Source organism: Anomaloglossus baeobatrachus, chromosome 4 (genome assembly GCF_048569485.1).
Source record: "Anomaloglossus baeobatrachus isolate aAnoBae1 chromosome 4, aAnoBae1.hap1, whole genome shotgun sequence".
Taxonomy (NCBI): Eukaryota; Metazoa; Chordata; class Amphibia; order Anura; family Aromobatidae; genus Anomaloglossus; species Anomaloglossus baeobatrachus.
In genome coordinates, this window is record NC_134356.1 from 632860060 (window position 1) to 632877973 (window position 17914).

Below are 17914 nucleotides of genomic sequence, written 5' to 3' on the forward strand. Positions count from 1 at the left end.
CATTACAAAAACTTAAGCAGTAGACTTTGTAAAAATTAATATTTGTAGCATTCTCAAAACGTTTGGCCATGACTGTAGTCTTTTCTGCAAATCATTGGTGACTCCATGAAGTTTTAGGCCCTGATTCATCACGATTGAGTTTTTTTTTTCTCACTAGTCTTGATCAGGGGGTATGATGGAGTCAGACTCTCCTAGTTTATGGAGAGGTGTCCGCCTCCTCGTCAATCTGGAGTATCTGACGAGTAGCATGAGACTTGTCATACGGAGCGCCATAGCTAGTCATCAATTAGACAACCATGTCCTCGTCCCACCAGCTCCTAGCACTTCGTTGGAGGAGGGAGAAATTGCAATGAAAATACCAAAAGTTGCAAATCTTTGGGGCTACTCCCAAGTTGCCTTTTTAAATCTTGCAACTTTTCAACGCTTTTACTCCCATTTTAGCCTTAGTGTTCAAAAGATGTTTGCAGAAACACAGCACTCATAAGTGTCTGATCACTGGTGATCCTACCACTGGCACCCCCAACAATATGGGGACCTGAGCCTGATCACTAGTGATCCTACCACTGGCATCCCCAACAATATGGGGACCTGGGCCTAATCACTAGTGATCCTACCACTGGCATCCCCAATAATTTGGGGACCTGGGCCTGATCACTAGTGATCCTACCACTGGCATCCCCAACAATATGGGGACCTGGGCCTGATCACTAGTGATCCTACCACTGGCATCCCCAATAATTTGGGGACCTGGGCCTGATCACTAGTGATCCTACCACTGGCATCCCCAATAATATGGGGACCTGGGCCTAATCACTAGTGATCCTACCACTGGCATCCCCAACAATATGGGGACCTGGGCCTGATCACTAGTGATCCTACCACTGACATCCCCAACAATATGGGGACCTTGGCCTGATCGCTGGTGGTCCTACCACTGGCATCCCCAACAATATGGGGACCTGGGCCTGATCGCTGGTGATCCTACCACTGGCTTCCATATAAAAAAAGCAACAATAAGAGGATAATGTCCTCCAAAAATCAAGTATTACTCACAGCAAGTTGGGCTGCAGTGTGTACATCGCCCTGGCCAAAAACTGATGCTCTAGCAGGATACAGCTAAACCCCCACTAAGTGAAGGCATCACAGGTGCAGGAGAAGCAGATCACACACACACCTTCATGGAATGGAGGGGAGGTGACTGCTAGATGATAAAACTGCACACAAGTGGCTTGCATAGAGCGCTGTTCACATGCAGATGACACAGTCACAAACCCGCAGCCTATTAGGTAACGCCCTTCTATTAGATCAGGCGGGCTGCCAAGCCGTACTCCACTGTATATCATGCACGGACAGACACTCTACAATGCAAGGCCCAACAGAAGGGCGTTACCTAATAGGCTGCGGGTTTGTGACTGTGTCATCTGCATGTGAACAGCGCTCTATGCAAGCCACTTGTGTGCAGTTTTATCATCTAGCAGTCACCTCCCCTCCATTCCATGAAGGTGTGTGTGTGATCTGCTTCTCCTGCACCTGTGATGCCTTCACTTAGTGGGGGTTTAGCTGTATCCTGCTAGAGCATCAGTTTTTGGCCAGGGCGATGTACACACTGCAGCCCAACTTGCTGTGAGTAATACTTGATTTTTGGAGGACATTATCCTCTTATTGTTGCTTTTTTTATATTTAGTGTAGGGACCTACAGACATGAGGTCCCTTGACGAGGGTGTAGGCTTACGTTTTATGGCCATAAATACCAACAAAAACCTCATATTTTTTTGTTTGTACAGGATACAGCCAGGCCCCTTTCTGTTGGGCCTTGCATTGTAGAGTGTCTGTCCGTGCATGATATACAGTGGAGTACGGCTTGGCAGCCCGCCTGATCTAATAGAAGGGCGTTACCTAATAGGCTGCGGGTTTGTGACTGTGTCATCTGCATGTGAACAGCGCTCTATGCAAGCCACTTGTGTGCAGTTTTATCATCTAGCAGTCACCTCCCCTCCATTCCATGAAGGTGTGTGTGTGATCTGCTTCTCCTGCACCTGTGATGCCTTCACTTAGTGGGGGTTTAGCTGTATCCTGCTAGAGCATCAGTTTTTGGCCAGGGCGATGTACACACTGCAGCCCAACTTGCTGTGAGTAATACCACTGGCTTCCCCAACAATATGGGGACCTTGGCCTGATCGCTGGTGGTCCTACCACTGGCATCCCCAACAATATGGGGACCTGGGCCTGATCGCTGGTGATCCTACCACTGGCTTCCCCAACAATATGGGGACCTGGGCCTGATAGCTGGTTATCCTACCACTGGCTTCCCCAATAATATGGGGACCTGGGCCTGATAGCTGGTTATCCTACCACTGGCATCCCCAACAATATGGGGACCAGTGTTTGGGGATCCCTTTGAATGAAGTGGTGGTCATGGTGGTGCCTGCTTAGCACAGCGTCGGCTATCATTCAGTCCCATAGACTGTGAATGGCGCAGACCCGTACGTACAGGACCATCGCTCCATTCACACGGGAACACAGAATAATTTTAGAAACCAATGAAATATATAAATAATGCAAACAACTTTGCTACTTTCATGCTCTTATTTATCATATATCTGATATTTTTTGGATCTGTACACTTTCCTCAGGAGGAAAAGATGAAAAAGAAGCTGGGAGCCAAATTGGAGATGGCCAAGTTCCTCCAGGAGACCATCTCTGAGATGGCGCGGCGGAACAAGGCCGAGACCGGAGCGGACAGACAGCAGCAGTTTTCTTCCTATGTCCAGCAGGTTTGTCTTTCATAGTACAGATTACTTTTCTCTGTCCCCTCTCCTGACATGTCGGCTTTAGGAAACACTTTTATTACATGTGACGAGACAATGGTAGAGCATCTCTTCATACAACTACTCATATTGTCATGTCTCTGTTGTGCCAACTGGAAATGTTTGACACCTTGTCAAAGAGGCGCGTCCCTGCACAATCCGTCATTATCGGCAATGATCAGCAGCTTCACTGTGTAGAGATACATCCTCAATAGCAACACCCATTTCTCAGAGGAGCGGCACAGCACAGAGTTGTATAATTTATCATACTGTGGGGGAAAACAAGTAATTACTAACACGGAGATGTCAGGAGAGATGATGGGTCCGCTTTAAGTGTATCTATTATTATACAATTCATGTATATTAATATATTACAGACTTAGTTTTATAAGACGCACCCCAAATTTAGAGGAAAAAAAAAATGGGGTCCGTCTTATATTCCTGTGCTGTCTTACTGGGAGGGGCAGCAGTAGTGGTGGAGCAGGGTCACAGGAGGCAGCGGCGGTGATTGAGTAGGGCGGTGCAGCCGGTGTCCTAGATGTTCGCCGTGGGCGCTGTGAGGCAGGGGGAGCATCCAGAAACTGTCGGTGGTGCAGACTTAGAAGAAATGGCACACGGAGTTGGCGCATGCGCAGATGGAGATCTCTGCTCAATGACAAGCCGAGATCTCATCTGCGCACTCACCATCTTCGGGCGCCATGTTCCTTAAGTCCGCCGCTGGGAGAGCAGTTTGCCGGAGGCGGCGCATGCGCAGATGAGATCTTGAGCCGAGAGCTCCAGCTGTGCACGTGCCGACTCCAGGTGTCATTGTTTAAAGCCCACACCGCTGACAATTTCAGAATGGCCCCTACCTCACAGCCCGCAGCATAGTAAGCCCGCAGCACAGTAAGCCCGCAGCACAGCGCCCGCGGCCTCCAGCATCTCCTGTGACCCCTCTCCACCTCCCTGTAAGCTACATTCAGATTATAAGATGCACCCCACATTATAATATATATGTGTATGTGTGTGTGTGTGTGTATGTGTGTATGTGTGTATGTGTGTGTGTGTGTGTGTGTGTGTGTGTGTATGTGTGTATGTGTGTATGTGTGTATGTGTGTATGTGTGTATGTGTGTATGTGTGTGTGTATATGTATGTATGTGTATATCTATCTATATATATATATATATATATATATATATATATATATATATATATATATATATATATATATATATATATATATATATATATATATATATATATATATATATATATATATATATATATATATAATCTATATCACTGCTAATAGCTGCTGATCGGTGGGGGTCCAGGTCCTGAGACCTCCAGCGATTGCACAAAACACCACTCTGAAGTGCGCAGCTCCTGTATATAGCATGCATACAGAGCATGATACGGGGTTAATAGTAAGTCTATAGCTTCACATACCGCTCTATGTGCACGCTATGTACAAGAGCTGCGCACTTCAGAGTGGTGTTTTTTGTGATCACTGGAGGTCTCAGGACCCGGCAGCTATTTACAGTGTCAAGTATAAATCTAAAAAAATTGCATAATGACAGGTACACATTAAAAGGTGTAATATTAGTAACCGGATCACTGGAGTGCAAAATCGGGACATTTTTAGTTGCAAGTGTAAAGCTGCCTCACGTACCGGCTCTGGAGAACGCCAAGTTAGGACCAGCGGTGCAATCATCCTCCTTGTCTGAACTGTAAATCTTTAGCACACCTTTCCTAGGGAGCTGGGAGGCAGAGGAGCGGCGCTCTCCTGAAGGTGAAACCTGCAAAAACCCTTCACCACAGCTAACCCAGTGTGCTGTTGTTCAAGGTGCGGGTCACAGGAGAGCAGCCCACCACGCAGGAGATCGTGCGCTTCTCTAAGCTGTTTGAGGACGAGCTGACCCTGGAGCACCTGGAGAGGTCTCAGCTGGCGGCTCTGTGTCGGCTGCTGGAGCTGCCACCGATCGGCACCAATAACCTGTTACGGTTCCAGCTCCTGATGAAGCTTCGATCTATAAAAGCCGATGATGAGGTAAGAAGTCATGCCATATTGTCAACTACTATAAAACCTGAGATCCTAGGTATCTGCCTTTTTAAAGTTAATGTTAGTCATGTCTACATACCGTATTTTTCAAATTATAAGACTCATTTTTCCTACTAAAATTTTGGGAGGAAAATGAGGGGTGTTTCTTATAATGCGAATGTAGCTTACCGGGAGGTGGAAAATTTACGCTATATTGGCTGCGGTGGGGGCTGTATGGAGCAGGGCAGTGCGGCAGGTGAGATGCTCTGTCGACAGTGCGGGCTTCAAATAATGACGTCCAGGGTCGGCGCATGCGCCAATGGAGCTCTCAGCTAAAGATCTCATCTGCGCATGCACCACCTCCAGCCCATTGCTCTCCCAGCAGTGGACTTAAGGAAAATGGCGACCAGAGGTGGCGTGTGTGCAGATGAAATCTCGGCTTGTCATTGAGTCGAAAGCTCACCCTACACATGTGCCGACTCCGGGTGCCATTTCTTTGAAGCTCGCACCACTGACAGCGCATCTGTGACATCCGCACCGCCGACAGGGCATCTGTTACACTCGCCGCTCTGCCCTGCTCCACACAGCCAGCAAGGACCCCGCAGCCAGCACAGCCCCCACCGCAGCAAGTACAGCCCCCACCGCAGTGCCTGCAGCAGGGCCCTACTCCAGCACTGCTTCCTGTGACCCTGGTCCACCACCGCTGCCGCCCCCCTTCCGGTAAGGCACCACTAGTATAAATTTACGGACCCTCCTCCTTTTAAAAAAAAAAAAAAAAAAAAGTGTAAAAGCAGAATTGGCTGTAAGTGAAAAACAGGCGGAAGACACAGAACTAGACTAAAGAAAAGGCATAAATGCAGCAATGAATCAGTACCATTGCTTTTAAAGGGTTTTATTGAGTTAAAGGGTATGTCCACTACTTTTTACACAATCCTGAGGATGGGTCTTCAGTATCACATCAATGGGGGTCCGACTCCCGGCAAATGCACCGATCTGCTGCTGTCAGCTCAGGCGGCACAGATCCGCTCCGTACACTGTGTAGAGGCCATTGCCAAGGACTGCAGCTTGGCTCCTGTCCAGTTGAGTATTGTGTCTGCCCCCCACTGAGCTAATATTGAAGACCGATCCTAGAGACCCTCCACTGCTTCATTCATAGCAACTTGAGAATAGACTCTGGAAATTCACCTTCTAGAGAGACATGCAAGTCCCTATGGTGGGACCCCCGTCTATCAGCCATTTCTACCATATCCTGTAGATATGTGATAAATATCCACAATGGGAATACCCCTAAGAGTCTGTCACCCCAAAATATATTTTAAATGACCTATACAGTGATATAGGGAAGTTAGCCCCTATAGAAATCACACTCAGGCAGTGCACATTGTGGTAGTGGGGGGGGGAAGCCCCCAACATGCCAAATGAAGGGGCATAATTGTGCACCAAACGTTTGGCCTAAAATTTTCCCCTTGCTTGCATTCAAATTAAATGTTTTCCAGTAAAACCTACAGTGGTAATATGGGGGCTACGTCCCTTATATCACTGTACAGACTTCTTTTTGGGGGGTGACCAACTCCCTTTAACTCATTAGGACCACGACTGATGCCAGAACAGCTGGAGAAGATTTTTCTTCTGCAACCTCCCTCCCAGCCAATGCTAAAAGCTGGCGTAGCTCTGCCCGGTTGTCTTTAGCGCTGTAAGGGGGCATGTTTGGGCTCCTAGAGATAATTTAGGAGAACATTAATGAGTTTTACAGTTTTACTTTATTTTTTAAGATGATCTCGAAAGAAGGAGCCGACAACCTGACCGTGGCGGAGCTGCAGGCCGCCAGCAGGACCCGAGGGATGAGGTCTCTGGGTCTCACCGAAGAGCAGCTGAGGGATCAGATAAAGCAGGTGTGTATCCCGCACCTCGTCCGCAGCGGGGGGCTCCGGGATGTCTGATATTATCATCTACATTCCCTTTTTTCAGTGGCTGGATCTACATTTGAAGGAGAACGTGCCTCCATCTCTCTTACTGCTCTCCAGAGCCCTGTATCTGACGGACGTCAAACCCAAGCCCATCATTCCTGTGGAGGTGAGCTATGCAAGAGGGCATTGCAGGGGTCCTCCAGCGCCCCGCATATCTGCATTGGGGTGCGAGAGGCCACTTGTCAGGTAGCGTGCATCTGTGCAAACCGAAGGAGTCCAGCTTCACAAATGTCTTTATTAGGTTAAAACGCCATGTACAGCATTTCGTGCACCTGTCCTATCACTTAGAATAGGAAATATGCTTCATAGCAGCTCCTCCCGATATGTTAGAGGCGCTGGGTAACCCCCAGGAAAAATACCATATTATGTGACGTTATTTCACAACCATTGCACACGATCCTGTGGATCACTACCATGATTAACCCTTTTTTTTCCACCTTGATGTAATATGGACTCGTATGTTACATCCTACTGATCCCTTTAAATCGTAGGGGAAGCTGTGGCTGATGCCTCCTGCATAAATGGCCGATCTCTGCTTTCTTTTTTTTTTTTTTTTTACTCCTTTAATAAAATAAACTATTGTTATGCACAGTATTTAATAAGGCGTTTTGTGAATTTCTGCCTGTTAGGGCCTTATAGGGAGTTGTAATTTGGCAATAACAAGGTCAGGCAATACTGCCCTAGATCAATAATTTGCTTTAGGAACCAGCCTTGTTATATGTAAGTGAAGCGGGACTGACTACCCAAGACTCAAATCCGGTATAAACACTAGAGAGGGAAAGATAAGGAATGGAGCAGTAATGAGCATGTGTGACCACCGCTCCTATAGACAGGGAATGGAGCAGTAATGAGCATGTGTGACCACCGCTCCTATAGACCGGGAATGGAGCAGTAATGAGCATGTGCGACCACCGCTCCTATAGACCGGGAATGGAGCAGTAATGAGCATGTGCGACCACCGCTCCTATAGACCGGGAATGGAGCAGTAATGAGCATGTGCGACCACCGCTCCTATAGACAGGGAATGGAGCAGTAATGAGCATGTGTGACCACCGCTCCTATAGACAGGGAATGGAGCAGTAATGAGCATGTGTGACCACCGCTGCTGTAGACAGGGAATGGAGCAGTAATGAGCATGTGTGACCACCGCTCCTGTAGACAGGGAATGGAGCAGTAATGAGCATGTGCGACCACCACTCCTATAGACCGGGAATGGAGCAGTAATGAGCATGTGTGACCACCGCTCCTATAGACAGGGATTGGAGCTGTAATGAGCATGTGCGATCACCACTCCTATAGACAGGGATTGGAGCAGGAATGAGCATGTGCGACCACCACTCCTATAGACAGGGAATGGAGGAGTAATGAGCATGTGCGACCACCGCTCCTATAGACGGGGAATGGAGCAGTAATGAGCATGTGCGACCACCGCTCCTATAGACAGGGAATGGAGCAGTAATGAGCATGTGTGACCACCGCTCCTATAGACAGGGAATGGAGCAGGAATGAGCATGTGTGACCACCACTCCTATAGACAGGGAATGGAGCAGTAATGAGCATGTGTGACCACCGCTGCTGTAGACAGGGAATGGAGCAGTAATGAGCATGTGTGACCACCGCTCCTGTAGACAGGGAATGGAGCAGTAATGAGCATGTGCGATCACCACTCCTATAGACCGGGAATGGAGCAGTAATGAGCATGTGTGTCCACCGCTTTTATAGACAGGGAATGGAGCAGTAATGAGCATGTGTGACCACCGCTCATATAGATGGGGAATGGAGCTGTAATGAGCATGTGCGATCACCACTCCTATAGACAGGGATTGGAGCAGGAATGAGCATGTGTGACCACTGCTCCTATAGACAAGGAATGGAGCTGTAATGAGCATGTGCGACCACCACTCCTATAGACAGGGAATGGAGCAGTAATCGGCATGTGCGACAACCTCTCCTATAGACAGGGAATGGAGCAGCGGTCCCACATGCTAATTACCTTTCCATGCACTCAGGCCCAGATTTTCTGACTGGTGAGGGTCTTATCAGCTGTGGATAGGTAAGTGGGGATCACTCTTAGTAGACCTATTTCAGTTAGTGTATGGAGAATATTCATGCAGTTTTCATATATACTGTATATAAAATATATATTCACCAGGTTCCAAAGAGCAGCAGCCCTTCATCAGAACAACCTACAGACTCTAAGGAGACTCTAACAGACCCAGCCCCCGTCTTACAAGAAGTGAAGGTAAAGGTTGTTTCATGGCTCCAACTCAAAGCTTGACTTTACTTTATTTTCCTGCACCTTCTCTCGATGATGTTTGCCATTTTGCTTTTGGTGGTAATTTGTGGCTGATTCCATAAATCCTTCTTCTAACAAGGTGTTGGAGCTCATTGCCAGTTATCGGGCACTATACAGAAATACTGCAGGGAAGCTGATGATGCCAGAATCGATCCCATAGGTTTCTACGGGATTGTTCCCAGTCATCCGGCTCATCAATTTGATTTAATGGAGATTTAAAAGGTTTTCCAGGACTTTCATATTTCAGCGTTTAGAATAGGTCCTCAATATCCGATCACTAGAGGTCCCGACTTCTTGCGCCCTCTCTGTGCATTGTGCAATAGCTGTGCATGGTCATACAAGATTCCCCTCCATAAAAGAAAAAAAAAATGAATGGGAGAAGGCTAAAGGGTGCTTTACACACAACGACATCGCTAACGATATATCGTCGTGGGTCACGGTGTTTGTGACGCACATCCGGCGCCATTAGCGATATCGTTGTGTATGACTAAAAGGAGCGGCGATCAACGATCGCAAAAAACGTCAAAAATCGTTGATCGTTGACACGTCGCTCCTTTTCATAATATCGGTGGTGCATGCCGCTGGTTGTTCGTCGTTCCTGCGGCATCACACATCGCTATGTGTGACACCGCAGGAGCGACGAACATCTCCTTACCTGCGTCTACCGGCAATGCGGAAGGAATGAGGTGGGCGGCATGTTCCGGCCGCTCATCTCCACCCCTCCTCTGCTATTGGGCGGCCGCTTAGTGACGGCGCTGTGGCGCCGAACGAACCGCCCCCTTAGAAAGGAGAGATTGTTCGGTGTCTCCAGCGACGTCGCTAAGCAGGTATGTGCCTGTGACGCTGCCGTGGCGATATTGTTCACTACGGCAGCGATCACCCCCATGACGAAACAGCTACGTGGGCGGGCGCTATCGCTAGCGATGTCGCAGCGTGTAAAGCACCCTTTACACGATCATATACTGCCACTATACGATGCCTGGAATCCCTCTAATTAGCTGATCTGATGTACGAATATGTAAGCTATATTAAAACTCTTTTAGGCCTCCTTCACACGTCCGTGTCTCCGGTACGTGTTTTGTCCGTTTCCTCACGTGCCGGAGACACATGCACACGTAGACCCATTAAAATCAATGGGTCTGCACTCACGTGCATATTTTGCCATAGACAGTGTGCCCGTGTGCTCCACAAGTAGACGAAGGGAATTTTGTTTACTTACCGTAAATTCCTTTTCTTCTAGCTCCAATTGGGAGACCCAGACAATTGGGTGTATAGCTATGCCTCCGGAGGCCACACAAAGTATTACACTAAAAGTGTAAAGCCCCTCCCCTTCAGCCTATACACCCCCCGTACTGCTACGGGCTCATCAGTTTTGGTGCAAAAGCCAGAAGGAGGAAAAAATTATAAACTGGTTTAAAGTAAATTCAATCCGAAGGAATATCGGAGAACTGAAACCATTTAACATGAACAACATGTGTTATACAAAAACAGGGGCGGGTGCTGGGTCTCCCAATTGGAGCTAGAAGAAAAGGAATTTACGGTAAGTAAACAAAATTCCCTTCTTCTTTGTCGCTCCTAATTGGGAGACCCAGACAATTGGGACGTCCAAAAGCAGTCCCTGGGTGGGTAAATAATACCTCATAATAGAGCCGTAACGGCTCCGTCCTACAGGTGGGCAACTGCCGCCTAAAGGACTCGCCTACCTAGGCTGGCATCTGCCGAAGCATAGGTATGCATCTGATAGTGTTTCGTGAAAGTGTGCAGGCTCGACCAGGTAGCTGCCTGACACATCTGCTGAGCCGTAGCCTGGTGTCGCAAGGCCCAGGACGCTCCCACGGCCCTGGTAGAATGGGCCTTCAGTCCTGAGGGAACCGGAAGCCCCGAGGAACGGTAAGCTTCGAGAATTGGTTCCTTGATCCACCGAGCCAGGGTTGATTTGGAAGCTTGTGTCCCTTTACGCTGGCCAGCGACAAGGACAAAGAGAGCATCGGAGCGGCGCAGGGGCGCCGTACGAGAAATGTAGAGTCTGAGTGCTCTCACCAGATCTAACAAGTGCAAATCCTTTTCACATTGGTGAACTGGATGAGGACAAAACGAGGGTAAGGAGATGTCCTGATTGAGATGAAAAGTGGGCAAGGCAAATGGCCAGGGAGAAAACGCCTGAGCAGAGCACCACGACAGGAATATTTTCCACGTCCTGTGGTAGATCTTGGCGGACGTTGGTTTCCTAGCCTGTCTCATAGTGGCAATGACCCCTTGAGATAATCCTGAAGACGCTAGGATCCAGGACTCAATGGCCACACAGTCAGGTTGAGGGCCGCAGAATTCAGATGGAAAAACGGCCCTTGAGACAGCAAATCTGGTCGGTCTGGCAGTGCCCACGGTTGGCCGACCGTGAGATGCCACAGATCCGGGTACCACGACCTCCTCGGCCAGTCTGGAGCGACGAGGATGGCGCTGCGGCAGTCGGCCCTTATCTTGCGTAACACTCTGGGCAACAGAGCCAGAGGAAGAAACACATAAGGAAGCTGAAACTGCGACCAATCCTGAACTAAGGCGTCTGCCGCCAGAGCTCTGTGATCTTGAGATCGAGCCATGAATGTTGGGACCTTGTTGTTGTGCCGTGACGCTATTAGGTCGACGTCCGGCCTCCCCCAGCGGCAACAGATCTCCTGAAACACGTCCGGGTGAAGGGACCATTCCCCTGCGTCCATGCCCTGGCGACTGAGAAAGTCTGCTTCCCAGTTTTCTACGCCCGGGATGTGAACTGCGGATATGGTGGATGCTGTAGCTTCCACCCACAGCCGAATCCTCCGGACTTCCTGGAAGGCTTGCCGACTGCGTGTCCCACCTTGGTGGTTGATGTAAGCCACCGCTGTGGAGTTGTCCGACTGAATTCGGATCTGCTTGCTTTCCAGCCACTGCTGGAACGGTTTTAGGGCAAGATACACTGCCCTGATCTCCAGAACATTGATCTGAAGTGAGGACTCTTGCTGAGTCCACGTACCCTGAGCCCTGTGGTGGAGAAAGACTGCTCCCCACCCTGACAGGCTCGCGTCCGTCGTGACCACCGCCCAGGATGGGGGTAGGAAGGGTTTCCCTTTCGATAATGAGGTGGGAAGAAGCCACCACCGAAGGGAAGCTTTGGTTGCTTGAGAGAGGGAGACGTTCCTGTCTAGGGACGTCGGCCTCCTGTCCCACTTGCGTAGGATGTCCCATTGAAGAGGACGCAGGTGAAACTGCGCGAAAGGGACTGCTTCCATTGCTGCCACCATCTTCCCCAGGAAGTGCATGAGGTGCCTCAAGGGGTGTGACCGACCTTGAAGGAGAGATTGTACCCCTGTGTGTAGTGAACGCTGTTTGTCCAGCGGAAGCTTCACTATCGCTGGAAGAGTATGAAACTCCATGCCAAGATATGTCAGTGATTGGACCGGTGTCAGATTTGACTTTGGAAAATTGATGATCCACCCGAAACTCTGGAGAATCTCCAGAGTAACGTTGAGGCTGTGTTGGCATGCCTCTTGAGAGGGTGCCTTGACCAGCAGATCGTCTAAGTAAGGTATCACTGAGTGACCCTGAGAGTCGAGGACCGCAACTACTGTAGCCATGACCTTGGTGAAAACCCTTGGGGCTGTCGCCAGGCCGAACGGCAGTGCCGCGAACTGAAGGTGTTCGTCTCCTATGGCGAAGCGCAAGAAGCGCTGATGCTCTGGAGCAATTGGTACGTGGAGATAAGCATCCTTGATATCGATCGATGCTAGGAAATCTCCTTGGGACATTGAGGCGATGACGGAGCGGAGGGATTCCATCCGGAACCGCCTGGTCCTTACGTGTTTGTTGAGCAGTTTTAGGTCCAAAACAGGACGGAAGGACCCGTCCTTCTTTGGAACCACAAACAGGTTGGAGTAGAAACCGTGACCCTGTTGCTGAAGAGGAACCGGGACCACCACTCCTTCTGCCTTCAGAATGCCCACCGCCTGCAGAAGAGCCTCGGCTCGCTCGGGAGGCGGAGATGTTCTGAAGAATCGAGTCGGAGGACGAGAGCTGAACTCTATCCTGTAACCGTGAGACAAAATGTCTCTCACCCAACGGTCTTTTACTTGTGGCAGCCAGGTGTCGCAAAAGCGGGAGAGCCTGCCACCGACCGAGGATGCGGTGTGAGGAGGCCGTAAGTCATGAGGAAGCCGCCTTGGTATTCACCAAACAAACGGTCGCCAGAAAATGGCAATCCAGTTAAGCACTTTTTGGAAGCCGAATCTGCCTTCCATTCCCGCAGCCACAAGGCCCTGCGTATTACCACCGAATTGGCGGCTGCAACCGCCGTACGGGTCGCAGAGTCCAGGACAGCATTAATAGCATAGGACGCAAATGCCGACGTTTGAGAGGTTATGGACGCCACCTGCGGCGCAGACGTACGTGAGTGCGTCAATTTGCGCCTGACCAGCTGAGATAGCTTGGAGTGCCCATACGGCTGCGAATGCTGGAGCAAAAGACGCGCCGATAGCTTCATAGATGGATTTCAACCAGAGCTCCATCTGTCTGTCAGTGGCATCCTTGAGTGAAGCTCCATCTTCCACTGCAACTATGGATCTAGCCGCCAGTCTGGAGATTGGAGGATCCACCTTGGGACACTGAGTCCAGCCCTTGACCACGTCAGGGGGAAAAGGGTAACGTGTATCCTTAAGGCGCTTGGAAAAACGCTTATCTGGATAAGCTCGGTGTTTCTGGACTGCCTCTCTGAAGTCAGAGTGGTCCAGAAACATACTCTTTGTACGCTTGGGAAACCTGAAACGGAATTTCTCCTGCTAAGAAGCTGACTCCTCCACTGAAGGAGCTGAGGGAGAAATATTCAACATTTCATTGATGGACGCAATAAGATCATTCACTATGGCGTCCCCATCAGGAGTATCAAGGTTGAGAGCGGCTTCATTATCAGAATCCTGATCAGCTACCTCCGCTTCATCATACAGAGAGTCCTCTCGCTGAGACCCTGAACATTGTGATGATGTCGAGGGAATTTCATAGCGAGCTCGCTTAGTCGGTCTGGGGCTGCGGTCCGTGTCAGAGACCTCACCCTGGGATCCATGAGACACCCCGGGAAGACATTGCTGTTCCAACTGAGGGGAACCAGGGGGCAATGATTCCACAGTGCCCCTGGCTTGAGATGCCGGCCAGGACTGCAAGGCTTCTAATATCTTAGCCATAGTCTCAGAAAGTCTTTCAGTAAAAACTGCAAACTCCGTCCCTGTCACCTGGACAGTGTTAACAGGTGGTTCTCCCTGGGCCACCCCTAGCAGAGGCTCCGGCTGAGAAAGTGCCGCAGGGGCCGAGCATTGCACACAATGAGGGTCAGTGGAACCTGCCGGCAGTATAGCCGTACATGCTGCACAGGCAGCATAGTAAGTCTGTGCCATGGCACCCTTGCTATTTGTGGACGACATGCTGTTGTCTCCTCTGAGCAATACAGGAGGGTAAATAGCCACAAATCAACAGTGCACTCTACAGTGTAAAGTATAGACTATAATCATATAAACTATAAATACACTTCTGCACTAGTGGGGCCAGCACCACAGGTGCTGCTTACCGCCTGCGCAAAGCGTTTGTGTGGGCACCAGAATTCCTGCCTGGGTCTCTTTGAGATTGTCTCTCCTCTCCAGCGTTAGCAGAGCTGAGAGGAATGGCTGCCGGCGTCCTGAGGAGAGGAGGGGGCCGTGGGCGTGACCCAGAAAAGTGCGGGAACTGGTGCCCCACTGTGCAGAGTGAGGGGGGTGGAGTATGCAAAGCATGCTCCAGCCCTCAGTGCTGCCGTCCTGTACAGCGTCCCGCCCTTCCCCTGATTGGCAGGGCTGGGGGCGGGAAAAGAATGAGACTAGGCCGCAGAAGCCGGGGACTATAGTTATAAGCGCGGCAGCCGTATAAGCGCGGTCGGCGCGGAAGTCCCTGGCGCACTAACAGTCCCAGCCGCGCCGCAGTGATAACCATGGCAGCGGCGGTCAGCGCGGCAGTCCCCCTACACAAATACACTCAGCGACGCTGAAGTGTATAGTGGCACAAATGCAGCCAGCGCTGCTGTCCCCGGTGCACTAGCACACCCAGCAATGCTGGAGTGTTGCTGTGCGCGGTCCCCACGGGGACACAGAGTACCTCCAAGTAGCAGGGCCATGTCCCTGAACGATACTCGGCTCCTATCCAGCAGGGTCCTCAGGAGCTGTGGATGGAGCACGGTCTCCTGTGCCTGGAGACCGATGGGATCCCACTTCACCCAGAGCCCTAATTGAGGGATGGGGAAGGAAAGCAGCATGTGGGCTCCAGCCTCCGTACCCGCAATGGATACCTCAACCTTAACAACACCGCCGACAAGAGTGGGGTGAGAAGGGAGCATGCTGGGGGCCCTGTTATGGGCCCTCTTTTCTTCCATCCGACATAGTCAGCAGCTGCTGCTGACTAAGCTGTGGAGCTATGCTTGGATGTCTGACCTCCTTCGCACAAAGCATAAAAACTGATGAGCCCGTAGCAGTACGGGGGGTGTATAGGCTGAAGGGGAGGGGCTTTACACTTTTAGTGTAATACTTTGTGTGGCCTCCGGAGGCATAGCTATACACCCAATTGTCTGGGTCTCCCAATTAGGAGCGACAAAGAAATGTCCGTTTTTCTCCGGCATCACGGGTGTCACCCGGACCGTACACTGACCACACGGATGTGATCCGTGTGACATGCACTGAAGAGAACATGTGTCTGTGAATTAAAAGGAATTTCTTTGTCGCTCTATTGGGAGACCCAGACAATTGGGTGTATAGCTACTGCCTCCGGAGGCCACACAAAGTATTACACTTAAAAGTGTAAGGCCCCTCCCCTACTGCCTATACACCCCCCGTGGGATCACGGGCTCCTCAGTTTTCATGCTTTGTGCGAAGGAGGCTAACATCCACGCATAGCTCCACTGTTTAGTCAGCAGCAGCTGCTGACTTTGTCGGATGGAAGAAAAGAGGGCCCATACTAGGGCCCCCAGCATGCTCCCTTCTCACCCCACTTTTGTTGGCGGTGTTTGTTAAGGTTGAGGTACCCATTGCGGGTACGGAGGCTGGAGCCGACATGCTGCTTTCCTTCCCCATCCCCTTAGGGCTCTGGGTGAAGTGGGATCCTATCGGTCTCCAAGCACAGGAGACCGTGCTCCGTCCACAGCCCCTGGGAATCTGCTGGACGTGGAGATGAGTATCGTCAGGGACAGGGCCCTGCTACATTAAGGTACTCTGGGTCCCCGTACAGATCGCGCACACACACAAGCATTGCTGGGTGTGTTAGTGCGCCGGGGACAGCAGCGCGGCGCGCTGGTGCTTTACTCACTGCAGCTTTGCTGAGTGAGTTTCTGTATTAGGAACTGCCGCGCCGGCCGCTGCTGGCGGTTTTTTACACTGCGGTGCGGCTGGGACTTGTGGTGCGCCGGGGACTTCCGCGCTGGCCGTGCTTATACGACGGCCGCGCTTATAAATCGAGTCCCCGGCTTTTGCGGCCTAGTTCCGTTTCGTTCCCGCCCCCAGGCCTGCCAGTCAGGGGAAGGGCGGGACGCTGGTCAGAACGTCAGCGCCGAGGGCTGGAGTCTGCTTAGCATACTCCAACCCCCCTCACTAGGCACAGTGGGACGCTAGTTTCCCGCACTTTGTCTGGGGCACGCCCACGGCCCGCCCCTCTTCACAGGACGCCGGCAGCCATTCCTGTTTGCAGTCTGAGTGGAGAAGGGACACGAGCTCTGGGAGACCCAGGCACGGGATTCTGGCGGTCACACACCCGCTTTTCAGCGGGCGGTAAGCAGCCCTCGAGGGCTCACCCCACTAGTGCCGCAGTGTTCATTTGTACTTTATGCTTGTATGCTATACATTGCATTGTACGGTCGCTATTCTTGGCTATATACCCTCCTAGATTGCTAGACAACAGCATGTCGTCCGCAAAAAGCAAAGGGGCCAAGACACAGGCTTTCTATGCTACTTGTACCGCATGTAAGGCTGTTCTACCGGCAGGTGCCACTGACCCCCATTGTGTGCAATGTTCGGCCCCTGTAGCACTTGCTCAGCCAGGGCCTCTGCTAGAGGTGGCCCAAGGAGAACCACCTGTGAACACTGTCCAGGTGGCAGGGACGGAGTTTGCAGTTTTTGCTGATAAACTGTCGGTGACTATGTCTAAAATCCTTGAGACTTTGCAGTCCAGACCGGTAACTCAGACCATGGGCACTGTTGATTCAATGCTCCCTGGTTCCCCTCTTTTGGAACACATCCGTGCTCCGGGGGGGTCCCATGCATCCCGGGGTGATGGCTCTGACACGGACGACAGTCCCAGACAGCCTAAGCGAGCTCGCTATGAGCGACCCTCGACTTCATCACACTGGTCAGGGTCCCAGCAGGAAGGCTCTCTGTTTGATGAGACAGAGGTTGCTGATCAGGATTCTGATCCTGAGACCGCTCTCAATCTGGATACACCTGATGGGGACGCAATGGTGAATGATCTCATAGCGTCCATCAATAAAATGTTGGATATTTCTCCCACAGCTCCTCCAGTGGAGGAGTCAGCTTCACAGCAGGAGAAATTCCATTTCAGGTATCCTAAGCGTAAATTGAGTACTTTTCTGGACCACTCTGACTTTAGAGAGTCAGTCCAGAAACACCACGCTTATCCAGATAAGCGTTTCTCCAAACGTCTTAAGGATACACGTTATCCCTTTCCCCCTGACGTGGTCAAAGGCTGGACCCAGTGTCCAAAGGTGGATCCCCCAATCTCCAGGCTTGCGGCTAGATCCATAGTTGCAGTTGAAGATGGGGCTTCACTTAAAGA

The 17914-nt window shown here is 50.7% G+C and overlaps 1 protein-coding gene across 3 annotated transcripts in view; it reads left to right on the plus strand.

The window, feature by feature from the left end:
- LETM2 (leucine zipper and EF-hand containing transmembrane protein 2) overlaps positions 1–17914 on the plus strand; it is a 136620-nt gene that overhangs the window by 31668 nt on the left and 87038 nt on the right. For all 3 annotated transcript variants that reach the window (XM_075346393.1, XM_075346395.1, XM_075346394.1), the window contains 5 exons: positions 2634–2774; positions 4634–4837; positions 6601–6720; positions 6797–6901; positions 8948–9037. In XM_075346393.1, coding sequence (XP_075202508.1) covers positions 2634–2774; positions 4634–4837; positions 6601–6720; positions 6797–6901; positions 8948–9037 — 660 coding nt within the window. The remainder of the gene's footprint in view (positions 1–2633; positions 2775–4633; positions 4838–6600; positions 6721–6796; positions 6902–8947; positions 9038–17914) is intronic.